At 48.7% G+C, this 14,503-nt stretch overlaps 1 protein-coding gene across 3 annotated transcripts in view; it reads left to right on the top strand.

The window, feature by feature from the left end:
- The window catches only part of E(bx) (nucleosome-remodeling factor subunit NURF301 E(bx)), a 69,759-nt gene extending 55,420 nt beyond the window's left edge, over positions 1-14,339 (top strand). For all 3 annotated transcript variants that reach the window (XM_037431568.2, XM_075868692.1, XM_075868691.1), the window contains 6 exons: positions 3,641-3,748; positions 5,263-5,579; positions 6,035-6,208; positions 10,800-10,995; positions 12,572-12,656; positions 13,631-14,339. In XM_037431568.2, the coding sequence (XP_037287465.2) occupies positions 3,641-3,748; positions 5,263-5,579; positions 6,035-6,208; positions 10,800-10,995; positions 12,572-12,656; positions 13,631-13,830 (1,080 nt within the window). In that variant the 3' untranslated portion in view covers positions 13,831-14,339. The remainder of the gene's footprint in view (positions 1-3,640; positions 3,749-5,262; positions 5,580-6,034; positions 6,209-10,799; positions 10,996-12,571; positions 12,657-13,630) is intronic.
- Positions 14,340-14,503: the final 164 nt, after the last annotated feature.

The following is a 14,503-nucleotide window of genomic DNA, read 5'->3' as shown; positions in this document are numbered from 1 at the left end:
TCGCTCAACCGTTTGTCAGACGTGGCAGGCACGGAATAGCGATAAAACCACGCTTCGTGCCGGGCCAGGTCACAACATCACTCAGTTTGCAAAAACTTTCGAGCCACTCAGGTGACTGGCCATGGATTCGTCATGAGAGGATCGCAACAGTGCGGCTCTCAGACTTTTGGGCATAACCACCTTAAACGGGTCGCTGGACTCGTCGTCAGTGGCTATATAGTTCAGCAGGAGCCCGTCATGGTCCAGCAAAAATGAATCCGCCGGGGACTCAGCGACACACGCTGTATCAGCCCCCTAATCGCGCCCGCCGCAGAACAAGCAGCGTAACGGCGCGCCTCTCAAGACGGTTTAACGGCGCCCGCCGCAAAGCAAGCAGCGTATACGGCGCTCCGTCCCTCCGAGACTCGAAACGGATCACTTTGCTGAGCCTTCAGTAGCTCTTCGCTGCTGAAAGCGATTCCAATTCTCCCAAAATGGGGGAGTCTGGTATCGCGCCCACTCAGGACCGCAGCAACCGCCGCGTGCACGGCGTCGCGGGTTCGCTCTCGGCACGGTGGCCTTCGGAAAGTTCCCCCGCTCGGCCGCTACGCAGTGCGCCGCTTACCTGGATAGCAGCCAAGGTCGTCCTCATGGGGACTCCCCCTTTCCGCCGCTGTTTCGCCCCCGACGCTTGCATGTGCTAAGGCACCGCGAGCGGCCGTCGCACCGAAATCCAGGTTCTCGGCAGACAACAGGGGGCACGAGATAGCGCGTCAGCTACCACGTAGGAGTGTATTCACCACAAAAAGGGGTGACGACACAGGCGAGCGCCGAAGGGCGCCCGTCGATAGAGGCGGTGGCCTCTTGGTGCAACGCGGCATGCCACGAAGCAGACATAACGTTCGGGTAGGGCAAGAGGCCCATTCCGAAGCGACGCGCCATCTCCAAAGGGAGCGGCTAGGCGCCTCGTGTCGTCACCGCAATAGGGGGTGCCGACACGGACGGGCGTCGGAGGCGCTTGTGCGTAACGTCGGGTAGGGCAAGAGGCCCATTCCGAAGCGACGCGCCATCTCCAAAGGGAGCGGCTAGGCGCCTCGTGTCGTCACCGCAATAGGGGGTGCCGACACGGACGGGCGTCGGAGGCGCTTGTGCGTAACGTTCGGGTAGGGCAAGAGGCCCATTCCGAAGCGACGCGCCATCTCCAAAGGGAGCGGCTAGGCGCCTCGTGTCGTCACCGCAATAGGGGGTACCGACACAGACGGGTGCAGAAGGGTTCCCGTCAATAGAGGCAATGGCCTCCCTGTGCAACGCGGCATCCGCTAAAAGGGACAGCGGACAAAAGTCCCGCGAGGCAGCCATGTTGCAACGAGCCCGAATCGCGCAGGCGAACTGACTCGCTAAGAGCAGTCAAAAGCTAGAGCTTTTGATACCGCGTTGGGCGCCAGTGTGGTGTACACGTATCCCGAAGGAGTACGGCCACCAGCGTGGGTCCGGTCTTAGCGAGCCGCAGGGCACGCGTCAACCGTCGTCGTGGCGGGAAACACGATACTGCTCAAGTCGCAACACTTTATTGTGGCAACACCAAACGCAGTACAGCCCGTTGCAAAAAAGGCGCGGCGGGAAAGCAAGTAGGCTTATCCACGCCACGGGCACAAAGTACTACACAGGGTGCCACGAGCACGTCTCCGCGGTAAAGGTAATCCACGGAGACACCGGGACAAAGGGGCCCGGTTGCTCGAGCGAGGGCAAAGGCGCTCGCGTTGGCTTCGAAGGGAGACGGGTCGGCGTAGCTAGGCCACGCACTAGGACACCTTACTGCCCTTCGGCCGTGAGTACGCAGCGGGGCAACAAAAGGTGAGCGTTCGCATCGGGCGCGAGGCGCCGTCAGCGAAGTCCGACGAGCCCCGAGCGACGGGACTCGACGGACGGAAAAGAATGCGTGGCTCACCGTTTGAAGTCCCGGACTGTACTCACCGCTCCCGACGCAGCGCGCGAAAACCTCTCGGGAAGCTCCCCGCGCGCGGCGCCACAGTCAACATCCGCTACCGGGTGAGGGAGTTAAACGTCACTCCGCCCTTCCCAGCGCGGCTGACAGCAAAGGAGGGCAGACATGTCGGGACATGAGAATGGCAGAAAAGGCGGGAAAGCCCGCGCAAAGGCAGCGGGCCAGCCTCAATTCCCACAAACATCAACAGGTAAGTAGGCGCAACTTATCGGTTCACGGGACTGCAGTGGATGAATGTAGGGGGTGTGTTTATTATGCGGTAGAAAAAACAAATCAATTTTTTTTGTCTACTGAAGTTAAGGGTGTGTTAATTATGTGAGTGTGTTCATTATGCGAGTAATTATGGTATTCTTAAATGACACATTGTCCATCAAAGTACCATATTCACTTGCATAATTTGTGCTCACTGAACCAGCCTAGGCCAACTTGCTAGCGTGTGCACAGAGACCTTTGGAGGCTTTGGACGGGTGCACCCCTCGCCGAGCAGGTGAATGCCGTCGTACATAAATTGGGCAACGAGTGTGAAGGCCCCTCTTCTGAGGACTTCCCGCAAGCTATGGTCCGTAGAATACTTTACCCGAATACCTAAGCCTGTTGAAGGGTCGCTAAAACTACTCAAGTGTTTGCCTCCCCCTATCTCCCCATCTCCTTCACTGAAGGGAATTTAAGCTAGCGTCAATGCAGGGACAATTTTCTGCATCAGAGGCGTGCGAATGCGAAGGTCTGCCGCGCCAACAGTCCCCCTAGTTCTCTACATTCTTGCTGCAACACACGCTTCATTGATTTCGGAAGTTTAGGTTTCACCATCCTGCCATTACATTTTTACTGTTCACTTGCGATTGACTGTAGTAATTATATGTACAGGGAAAGTCAAGCTCATTGTTATAAAGTTTGCCTAAGAAGAAGGAAACAGCGCTGCCGCCAAGCACTTCAGCGTGGAGTTCTTCAACATGTGTTGTGTGGCATGAAGAAAGCAGAAGTAGTGCACCTGCTAATACAAGTTTCCTACCAATAAAGAAGACTTTCAATTGCGTGTGAATGCTTGGGTCGGTATCGCCATGTCGTAGGACCTGGTTTCTTCCAGCATTGTGATGAGGAAAATGGAGCATTCAAAAGCACTCGACATAACCGAGAATGATGCGCTTTGGGGATGACGATAATTATTTCCTCTCGGCCATTATTCCCTCTCGATAATTATTTCCTCTCGGCCAGTGATTTCGACTAGACCACTATTAACAAGTACGTTTCTTTAGTGCCTCAACTTTTTTTTCTTTTTTTTTTTATGTATATACCGTGCATGTTTGGATGCGTTCGTGAAATCTTCGTGCAATTTGCGCACCCTTTTTTCAGAGCTTCGAAATGGCGAACAGAAGCGCTTGAATTATGCAGGTACGCTAAGTAGCAGAGCCTCGAGAGAAAACGTCCAGACCTGACAACTGCCTTGTGTCCCATCTAAGCGAGCAAAAACAGTTATGAGAGCAACCTATGGCTGTTAGAGCGTGCTCGTGTGTTCCTGTTGATGACATGGTGGTTTCCTTGCTGCACTGTTTGGCTTTGGTTATTTCCAAGGCGATTGGTTATAACGGTTACCTGCTGTTTTTTTTATGTCTTTTCTCATTGTGAAATGGCTAATGATAGTGACTTTGCCCCATGCAGACAGAACTCCAGGCCGACATAAAGCGGAGAGCGGCAGCAGCGGCGGCAGTGGCCGCCCCGGCGACGTTGGTCACACCGCGAATACCACCTCAGGAGAAGGTTGCACAGGTAAGCAAGCCTCAAAAAGACTTGGTCATGCAAAGTCATGACCAAATCACCACAAAGACCCCTTGGAAACTTCTGTAGAAGGGCCAAATTTGCTAAGCTTTTCATTTGCAACTGCTCCCTCGTGTCGATCAGCTGCCTTCTCGAACAATGGTTGTGTTCCAATAGTTGCCATTGACGGCAAAATATGATATGGCTATAAGGGGACATCGGCCATCTTGGGTCTCATTCCAGTTCCCATGTAGCCAGTGAAACAGACAGCATTGGAGAAAGGTACGATTGCTGGCTACTTTACTGTCCCTGCAAAGTTGTGGCTGTATGGAACGTTTGGACCTTGCCAGGAAGGTTGTGTGCCGGGAAGCAGACGTTTTCTAGCACTCTTGTACATCTATGTTCAGAATTTCGTCGATTTGAACATGGAAGGTTTAGTAACAATTCTGTTCATCGACTATGGTAATCGTGGTTATGGTGCTCGGCTGCTGACTGGAAAGTTGCAGGTTCAAATCAGTCTGCGGCAGTCGCATTTGGAGGTGAAAGGGTGCAGGTCCGTGAACTGTGTGATATCGCGCGTTACAAAGAGCGCCAGATGTGAAAAATTTTGAGAGCCCCCCACGTAAAGCTTCCTAGATTATTAACGATCCTGTTTTTTTTTTTTCTTAGCCTTCTTGAGGTGGCATTACGTGGCACAGACGTCACGTCACGCAGACACTTTCCGTACTTTGAAGGCTGGGGGTCGATGCCGTCTTCTAAGCTGTCACTGTAGACAATCCTGATCAGAACTAAAACAGAGTGGACACGTTCTGCATTGTAATCGGCTTTGATTTGCTGCCATGATTGTTTCTATACTCTGTTACAAACTAAGGAAAATATGTCAGCTCCACATCTAGCCATCCAGTTGCTAAGGTACTCGGCTGCTTACCCGCAGGTCGCAGGAACGAATCCCGGCTGCAACGGCTGCATTTTCAATATAGGCGAAAATTCTGTAGGCCCACGTGCTCAGATTTCGGTGCACGTTGAAGAACACCAGGTGGTCAAAACTTCCGGAGCCCTCCACTACAGTGTCTTTCATAATCATGTAGTGGTTTGGTGACGTTAAACCCCACATACCAATCAATAAACCCTAGCCATCGCTGTCCCTCCTGCAGAAAATTTGCATGAACACTCTATTCAATAGCGGTTACTCATTTTCGTAATGTGAAGCACTCTTTCGAGTTTTCCACACGGTCTACTTTTTCAGACACACGTTTGTGTCACTGGTTTTTAGGTCAGAAACTTGTACGCACGTTGAATTTTGCCAGGGATTCTAGCATTGTTGTTCAACCAGACAATATTTACATAAACCGAGAAAAAGTAGTTGCGGCTCAAGCATTTCCAGCTTGCGCGACCGTCTTGCTGCAGTAACCAAGAAGAGCGTTGAAAACCTTTTGTGAATCTTAGCCCAATCTCTAACCTTGCTGCAGGAACCAAGCATAGTGTTAAAAACCTTTTGTGAATCTGGGCCACGGCTTCTCTTGCAGGTGATGCGCACCCTGGAGAGCAGCAAGCAGCAGGCCGCAGCCGCCGCTGCAGCAGCGGCCGCGGCATCACGCAAACGTGCGCAGTCGCAGACTAGCGACAGCGATGTCTCGCCGCCGGTGCCGGCCAAGCGGCCAAAGAAGCAGGCAAAAGTGCCGACTGCACAGCGGCCACCGCCAGCGCCGTCACACCACCGTGTCAGCAGTGGCAACTCGGCGACGCCTGCCAGCCACGCTAAACAGCGTGGTAGTAGTGGCGGTGGAACTGTGGGCCAGCACAAGCTGTACTGCATCTGCAAGAAGCCATACGATCCTTCCAAGTGAGCTTTACTCTTCATTTTTTTCTTCCAGCAGCCTGGCTACTTCGTGTAAAAAGAGTAGTTGGTTGGATTGATGTGCAAAAATAATACGCCAATGCGTCTTTGGATAGTGTTGTGCGTTTGATCGAGCCATGATTGGTGGATCACAAGTAGCTTAGATAGAGACGTTATACAAAAGGTTATTTACTTAAAGGGGGACACTGCTCCTAAAGAAAAAAAGCTTTTTATTCATTTATTTTGATGATTTTTTACTATTCCTTATTTGCATCTACCTCAAATTTCACTCGTGGACAACACGGGCATTTGTGGAGTAACATGCAAGCTTTGGTTAGGTCTGTTGTCAAGACTGGCCTCTTCTGAATGTGTCTGTTTGCATTCTGGCTAAATGTTCCGTGTTGCAGTTAGCAATAAAGCGGCAGCTGTGGTGACAGCGGTGTGTCTCCGTGTGCACGCAGGTTCATGATTGGGTGCGACCTGTGTTCCAACTGGTTCCACGTCAAGTGCATAGGCCTGACCGAGATTCAGGCCAAGGCCATGGACAAGTACGTCTGCAACGAGTGCCGGAAGGACCACAAGAGTTCCACGCAGGAACTGTACTGCCTCTGCAGGCAACCCTACGACGAGTCCCAGTAAGTGTGCCACCAGCTCTTGCGTCTTCGCAAACAAGTTGTGGTGGCTAGTTGTGATGCTGCTTGACTGCCGGCCCAAAAGGTCGCGGCAGGAAATCTAAGCCGTGGCAGCTGCATTTCAATGGAAAGTATATTTCGACAGGCGGACAACAAGGGGGACACTTCGCTTATTTTTTTTATTTATGGGTGAATTTTTTTTATCAAACTTCCATCTTTTATGTGTTGATTAATGATTGATATGCGGCATTTAACGTCCCAAAATCACCATATGATTATGAAAGATGCCGTAGTGGATGGAGGTCTCCGGAAATTTCGACCACCTTTAACTTGCACCCAAAATCTGAGCACACGGGCCTACAGCATTTCCGCTTCCATCGAAAATGTAGCCGCCCCAGCCGGAATTCGATTCTGCGACCTGCGGGTCAGCAGCCGTGTACTTCAGCCACTAGACCACTGCGGCGGGGCCATCCTTTATGTATTTGGACATGCTGATTTCAATTGAGCAATTACTTTTTCTGTGTATCAGCTACTTTTCAAAATGTCGAGAAATTTGTTTTGTTTTTTTTTTTTTTTGCATTGACCAAATTGGAAGTGAGTTTTCTCTTGAATGCTGGTTGTGATGAAAGACAGTGGCATATCATAATGATGTTGTGTGGTCAGAGCTTGCAGTACTACAAAAATGAACCTTCTAGATTGATTTGGGACAAAGTTACAGAACGTCAAATTTTTGTAAGCAAAAGGCTTTAGTAACACCCCAGAGAAATTATTACTTTTTTAAACATGGTCTCATGTTATAGTTCTCCCCCTTTCTAACACAACAAGAATCGCTGCAATAGAAGTCTGACCAGAGATATCGTCACTGCAAAACTACGCCATGATAAAATACGCAGTTTTGAGGAAATGAGAAAAAAACATTTCAGGACCAAGTTTAAAAATAACTGTGGAAATTTTTTCAACACTACTGTGGTCGGGGATGATACACGGATTCAGTCGGGCAAGAATGAATATTTTTACACCAATCCGAAATACAATTGGGGCATCTCAAAATTCACTTGTAAAACCCAATAGCAACTTCAAAAAAAATTATTTTTATGAATGTCCTTTGTAATAGCTAATGATATACTGGTCCTACTGCACCTGTCTAGACAAAAAAAAAAAGAATTATTGAGTCTGGTTGATTAGAACCAGAGATAATGTTGCTCCAATATGACACCATCAGAAATGCCACGCAGTAAAAAAAAATGGCGTTGAAACATTTAATTGTGCAGCCCCCTTCATGACAGTCCCATCGACGTGAAAATCTCATTCTTGGCTGTCTGATCGTTGCCGCTGCAGAGAATAGCACACAAGGATAAAATGTTCATCTCAAATGCATTTCATGACTTTTCCCCATTGACTCTGCGTGAGCTCCATGCCATCGTCACTTTGCCACAATAGTCGCACTTCGCTGTCATTTTCTTAGCGAGGCTGTATTCGCGGTCACTGGTGACTACCGTAATTACTCGATTCTACCGCGCCCTCGATTGTAACGCGCACCAGATTTCCACCGCGAAAAAAAAAAAAAAACGTAAGACATGGATTGCAACGTGCACCCATTTTTCTCGCTGGCCCGCGCGATCACACCACTCGAAAAAACGACTCCTTTCGGGAGCGTCTTCCATTTAAATATGAGGTACGGGCGAAGCTTGTGCCCATCTGACGTGTAACAGAGCTTTGCCGTCACTGTAGCTTTACCGTGGACCGATGTCAGCACGCGAACTTGCTTCGCCCCCTTCTTCTCGACGGTTGTGGTGCCAGGCATGTTGAAGTAAAGAGGCGTCTGATCGGCATTCTTGATTTGCCCAAGCAGGTAGCCGTTGTTGTGTCGCAAGTTTAGGAGGAACCTCTGAAGACTGACGCTTTTCTTCGTACTCCTCCAGCAACTTCCGGCATATGCCCGTTCACCTTCGGAGGGAAAAGCCTTTCCTCTTCATAAAGTTAGTTAGCCAGCACCTGCTCGCTTTAAACTGGCTCCGCATTAGACCTTTTTTTAAGACTAATTGCATAGCCCGCACTTGGAGCAGTTCTGTCGTCACGGGCCGCTGTGCCGCTCGCTGCCCAAGCACATACTCGCCGAGCAGCTCTTTAATTTGCGGAAACCGACCCTGCTGTGGTCCACTGAAGCCTTTGCATGAAGCTTTGCTGTAAACAATCTTCTGCTTTTGTTTCCGCCGGTCCCGCACGCACGTTTCGGGAACTCCGAACGACCGCGATGCGGCCCGATTGCCGTCCGTTTCTGCACACGCGATGACTTTTTTTTTAAAGCGGCATCGTGGCGCACTCGAGTTTTTGGAGTCGGCCCTTCCATGCCGTCGATGCTACTAGATGACGAACTCCTCAGCACACGTACGAAGTGTCGCACAAGGGAAACACAGGCAGAAATGGCCGACGCGCCATGCCGACGCACGTAGGGGGCGGCCGTTTTGAATTTGCCGATGGCAATAGATTGACCGTAATTTTTTTGTTCGTATTCGATTCTAACGCGCATGCGATTTATGAACTCGCTTAACCGGAAGAATGGTGCGCATTAGATTCGAGTAATTACGGTAGTTTCGCACACCCCACCACATATTTTGCACCACACTTTGCACCGTAGGGAAGCATCGAGCAGCCCACTCAGGATCTCCAAGTCTACCATCAAATACAAAGCTGGTGTGTCCGCGGCGAAGGCCGATAACTCGTCAGTTGCATCGGTGAAAACCGCTGTTTTTCGCTCTCTTGCCGGTGTTGGCTCAAGTCGATCAAGCATAACCTGCTCACGAGCACTCACTTGGGCTATGTCGCTACTTGCGACAGCTCTTGCGTCAACTCGCGCACGGTTGGAGTCGGCGCGAAGAATGCCATCATTCTCGGGCGGATCTGTGTTACTTGCATCGTCACGGGGCGCTTGCTGATCGCTTGTAGAGCCGCACGATGGTTTGCCTTATCTTGCAGACCGCTGTCATCTTGTAGACGATGTCGGAGATGTCGGATGCCCCAGCATGGCGAGTAGATAGCTCCTCTGTTGCAGAGCGACGCGATAACAAGCCTTGCTTGAGCGGATTACAATCACCTCCATCGCCGTTATCAGGTGCCGAAGCAACAACGCTCGCTTGCTGATCGGTTGCAGAAACCTGCAATGTTGTGTCGTTAGCACTTTTTTTTTTTCATTTTGGCTCGACTTCGGCTGAAGCGATCCACCGATTGGATCTTTTTCTGTCCTCCAGACATGTTCGTTCATTGTATGGATGAACCCATGACAAAACGGTGCCTTAGCTAGCCAGGTTTTCAAAGGCAGAGCCCTTAGCTAATGAGACGACGCCATTTTAGCCACGTGATCTGAAGTGGCAAGCTCAGTGTTGTTGCCCGACCGAGCGACGTAAAAAGCCAAACACGAGAGCTTTTCAACAATACAAAAATGGCCGTGAGGAATGGGTCGTTCCAGGGTTACAGGCAGCCGAAATAAGTGCGATTTGTCTACAATTTAAAAGTTTGGGGCGTGCCAACACATCTTTATTTACTCTTGCGCCGCTAATATGCGGGATTTTAAAATGAAAACTTGCACGCAGACGAGCGATGGTAGAAAAAATACGAAAATGACACTATCCAAAATTTGATTTTTGAACAAATTTTCGGGTTCCAAAAGCCGTATCTCCTTTCAAAAACCCCCTACTATAGAAATTTCGAGAGTCCTCCAACTATGGCGTTCCTCATAAGTCATATTGTGGTCTTGAGACGTAAGACGATAACAATTATTAAACTTGTGCAGTATGGTGGTGTTCACGTTGCGGAGAATCCACTTCTTACGTGACGAGTACTGGGCTCAAATCTCAATGCTGCTAAAAACTCCCCCCCCCCTCTTTTTTTTTTTTTTTTTTTAAGGGGAGAGAGGTTTCATGTCCTTACACTCATGCCCTGAAAGTTTCATCCAGGTATCTTTAAAAAATGAAAAATTCTGGTCTCCAGGAGGATAGCATCCTGCTTAAATATGAGCTGTCTTCAGGTATTTGTCGCACGTCCTACGAGGATGGGTGAGATGCTTTGGGCCTATGTATATACGTATTTTTAGGCTTTGCAATACTTCTTCGGCATGGTCGGAAAACGCTGCAGTCGAGAATCCCGAGAACATCAAGAATCCCGAGTCAAACATTATAGTGTAGGAATTTACAATTAATTCTTGTAGTTAGCTGGCAATCGTTCGCTCTTCTTTGGGGGAAATGGTGCCATAAACTCAAACGGCCTTACTACAAACTCATTGCCAATGGCAGATTGAAGCATCATGAGCTGCGTACTTACCGCAGCTGCTGCTTGTTTGAAGAAAAAAAGATGCTCTAGGTCGTGATGTGCACTGACAAATGGAGTAGCTTCATGCCCCCCTGTCATCTCCCCACCCCTCGCTGCTGCTTAAGCACGCTCGTTGGTACGCAAGGAGAGACCGCGCTGTGAAAAGTTTTGCTATGGTATACTCGAAAAATTATGGTGTAAACAGGCTTGAGTGTATGAGTTTGTCCGAAATCGCAGCACATGTTGAGTCTCTCCCTACAACCGTGCCACCCTGCACTTGCGCGCACAGGTTCTACATCTGCTGCGACCAGTGCCAGGACTGGTTCCATGGCCGGTGCGTCGGGGTGCTCCAGAGCGAGGCGGACTCCATCGAGGAGTACATCTGCCCCACGTGCCAACGCAACAGCAACATAAACCAGGCCAATCTGAAGCCCCTGCAGCCGAAGGACTTCGACAACCTTCGCAAGCTGCTCAAGAGCCTTCAGGTGGGACAGGCGTGCTCTCCTCGTTGAGACAACTCCTCGCGTGCCTCCTTTGCAATGCACGCAATTAACATATTATGCTTGCAGCGGGCAGGCAAGATATGGCGATTGCTTGCATTGTAAGTAGTGGCAGTGTACCAAAAAATTATCTTTTCTGCAAGCGTATTACTCTTTGCAGGATGCGGAGATTGCTGAACGTGAGCGGTTGTAATGATGGTGCTTGCTTGAGGCGTTTTCTTTACTGAAACAAACAACAGTTGTTATTGTAGTAACCAATTGCATTCTGTCTAAGTACTGTTGTAAGGTTCTCATGGTGACACAATTGTTGAGGTTTAGTTCCCTCCTAAATTTATTGGAAGAGAACGTTTTCACCAAGACCAGAAACATTTCAAATGCATCACGAGTGTGATCGGTGACATGGGTTACATGTGGTACTAATGGTACTTTGAAAGCTTTGGCGTGTGCGTAATCAACTGTACTCGGCTTAAGTATTGTAGGAAAGTCTTTGTAGCGCCATAATTTTTCATTTATGGATCCCTTCAGTATTCATTAAACGAGAGCTTTCTTGCCAAAACCAAAGAGCATTTCAAGCGCTTTATGATTGTAATTGGCGACATGGTTTGCAATTGGTTCTTACAGCTTATAGAGAACTTCTGTGTACACTCAAACCTCGTTATAACGTAACGGGATATAATGAAATAATGGATATAACGAAGTAAATGAAATTCCTCTTGAAAGCTTCATTGAGAACCAAGCATTTTAAATTTCGTTGTAACGTAAAATTGACCGTTAAATGGTTTTAACGAACTAACTTAGTCTATCAAATAGTCTATTAACAAAAAACAACCGTAGTGTGTTAAGTATATTGTTTTCTGCTGAATTCGACGCTTATTCGGCGCGGCTCTTTCAAAACTCCTGCGCCAACATTACAGCCAGGCTACGCTCGGCCGAGAGAGTCGTCGTAGCGTGGCTGTAACACATGCAACTGCCAAGTTAGACGCACACGATCGGGCAGCCACCACGATGAACGCGCAAGAAAAAAAAAATGCGCAGCGGTCATGCCAGCCAATGGGAAACTCGTGATGGCGCACTTGAAATTCTCGCCGGGTGAGAGCTGGTCAGCAACCCGGGAGTGACCTCTAGAAAACCTGCGACAGCGGCCATTCTGATTGGACGACGCCATTTTGAGATGATGCAAATTACGCACTAAGGCAACAGCTTTAAATCTAGCTCAAGATGGCGGCACCCGGCCCGCTACAACGCTTTCGTTCTTTTGGGGGGGCATTTCGTTCTTTTGGGGGGCGTTTTACTGCTGCTGGAGTGCTTTGAAGGCCCGTTTTATCGCATTTCCTGACGGAATTATAGTAATTTGTGCTCAGAGGTACAACTACTCCAAAAATAGGTTTTGTGAAAAATCCCTTTTCTGGCCATCTTTTATTGCTCTAAGACCCACATTCTTTCTTAACTGGGCAGCCATTATGTTCTACCGAATAGCATTGCAATTGGGAGTGTTATGACAGGTCAATAACTTGCTTGCAAACCTTTCTTTGTTTTTCTTTTCCTCACATCTGGTTGACAGACGCACAAAATGGCGTGGCCTTTCTTGGAACCTGTTGACGCAAAGGAGGCACCTGACTACTACACAATCATAAAAGAACCTATGGGTGAGTGAACGCGTTCCTTGTACTGACTCATCACGTTTTTGTAAACTGGTGCGATGCTTGTGCGAGTGAAGACTGTCAAGACAAGTTTGAAGCAGCTCCCTCTGTCAGTTTTCGCTGGTTGTTGACATCATGGAGCTACTAATATTAGTGTTGCATTACCTTATATATAAACCTGATCAGAGTGAACGACAAACACTACTTTCTTCTACTGAACTATATCGCAGTAGGTCATTAACTGATAAGACCACGTTGGACCCTTGGCCAGACACCAACTACTGAACTATATCGCAGTAGGTCATTAACTGATGAGACCACGTTGGGCCCTTGGCCAGACACCAACAGTGCAACTGCGGTCACAAGAGCAGTTATAATAACCTTTTTGGAAACAACTGGACTATGTGCGCGGCTATGAAATGTGTCTCAGCTAGAAAGAACACTACATACTCACCTCTCTATCTCACCATCGTCATCCATTAATCTTTCTTTTCCCCTTTCCCTTCCCCCAGTGTAGAGTAGCAGGCTAGAGCAAGCTATCGCTCAGGCCGACCTCTCTGCCTCTCTGTGAATAAACTTACCTCCTATTATCAGAGTCTGATTCGTTTATCGTTAATGGCTCATTTCCGCAAGCTGTGGTTGCTTCCTAAGGAAAAATTACACTAGAAATGGGAGGTTTCAAACAAGACCTAAATGGCACCACCAGGGCTCGTAATTTGTCGTAACGCGTAAAATAAATGTAATTTAAACAACGAAATTTTCAGATGTGTGAAGAAGATTCTTGTGAACACGAGTGTGGTAAAGTTGAAGTTGCAATTTCGGGGCAGATTATCGACATTTAAGCCACTTACCTATATCTCTCTCCCCTTCATTTCATTTATTTTGCAACGGGGCTGTCAATATAAATGCTGCTATGGGAAAAAAAGGCATTGGCAAATTCCGAAAAGCAAAAACCTTTTTTTTTTCTCTTTATTTTGCAGACCTACAGACCATCGAGCGGCGGTTGCAAACTCGCCACTACCAGAAGCTGAGCGAGTTCATCGGCGACATGACCAAGATCTTCGACAACTGCCGCTACTACAACCCACGAAACTCGCCCTTCTACCAGTGCGCCGAAGTGCTTGAGGCGTTCTTCGTCCACAAAATCAAGGTGTTCCGTGAAAGCATCGCGTCGTGGTGACCCGACGGCGGAGGAGCTCGCCGAGGAGTCCCGCCGATCAAAGAAGAGCGTGCACGCGGCACAACAACGCGCACCGAGCCGCGTACTACAACGCAGTCGTGAAACACGAACTGTAACCGTCGTGCACCGACGTTATTCGTCTGGACGCGGACATTCGAAACCTAGGGCTCTGAACTCCACGGTGCTGTGCGCGTGCGGAGCCGCTCAACCCCGATACGTCGGGTTACGGACTCCAGATCGTCGTCGTGTTCACTGTGTCACAGCACCTCGGTCCCGCATCACCTCGCAGGAGTTTCCGAGTCTTCGCACAGCCTTTTTTTTTTTCCAGCCGACGGAAAGAAAGAAAAAAAAAATTGTACATAGTGTAGAAGGAGATTTTCTCGTCATTGCCATAGCAGCAGCATCATTATTACGACGCGCGCCGCCGACACCATTTTTTTTTTGTGCTGTACACCCCCATGCATGTTTCGTGGAGCAATGCATCGAGAGCACGTTTGATTATTATTGCAGTTGCATCTCTCTCCTGTTTGCTTTTCTCGTGCATTGAAAATGCAAGACTGTTTGACAGCGTTCTTTTTTTAGAAAGTTTTGTCCTGCAGCGTATCCCTGGCCTGATGCCATTTGCGAAATTTTGTTTTTAGAAGTATGAATAAGGGGGTGACAGCTGTCTAAA

Source organism: Rhipicephalus microplus, chromosome 7 (assembly GCF_043290135.1).
Source record: "Rhipicephalus microplus isolate Deutch F79 chromosome 7, USDA_Rmic, whole genome shotgun sequence".
In the NCBI taxonomy this organism is placed as follows: domain Eukaryota; kingdom Metazoa; phylum Arthropoda; class Arachnida; order Ixodida; family Ixodidae; genus Rhipicephalus; species Rhipicephalus microplus.
Note: the sequence above shows the minus strand (reverse complement) of the source record. Positions and strands in the feature narration are given on the sequence as shown.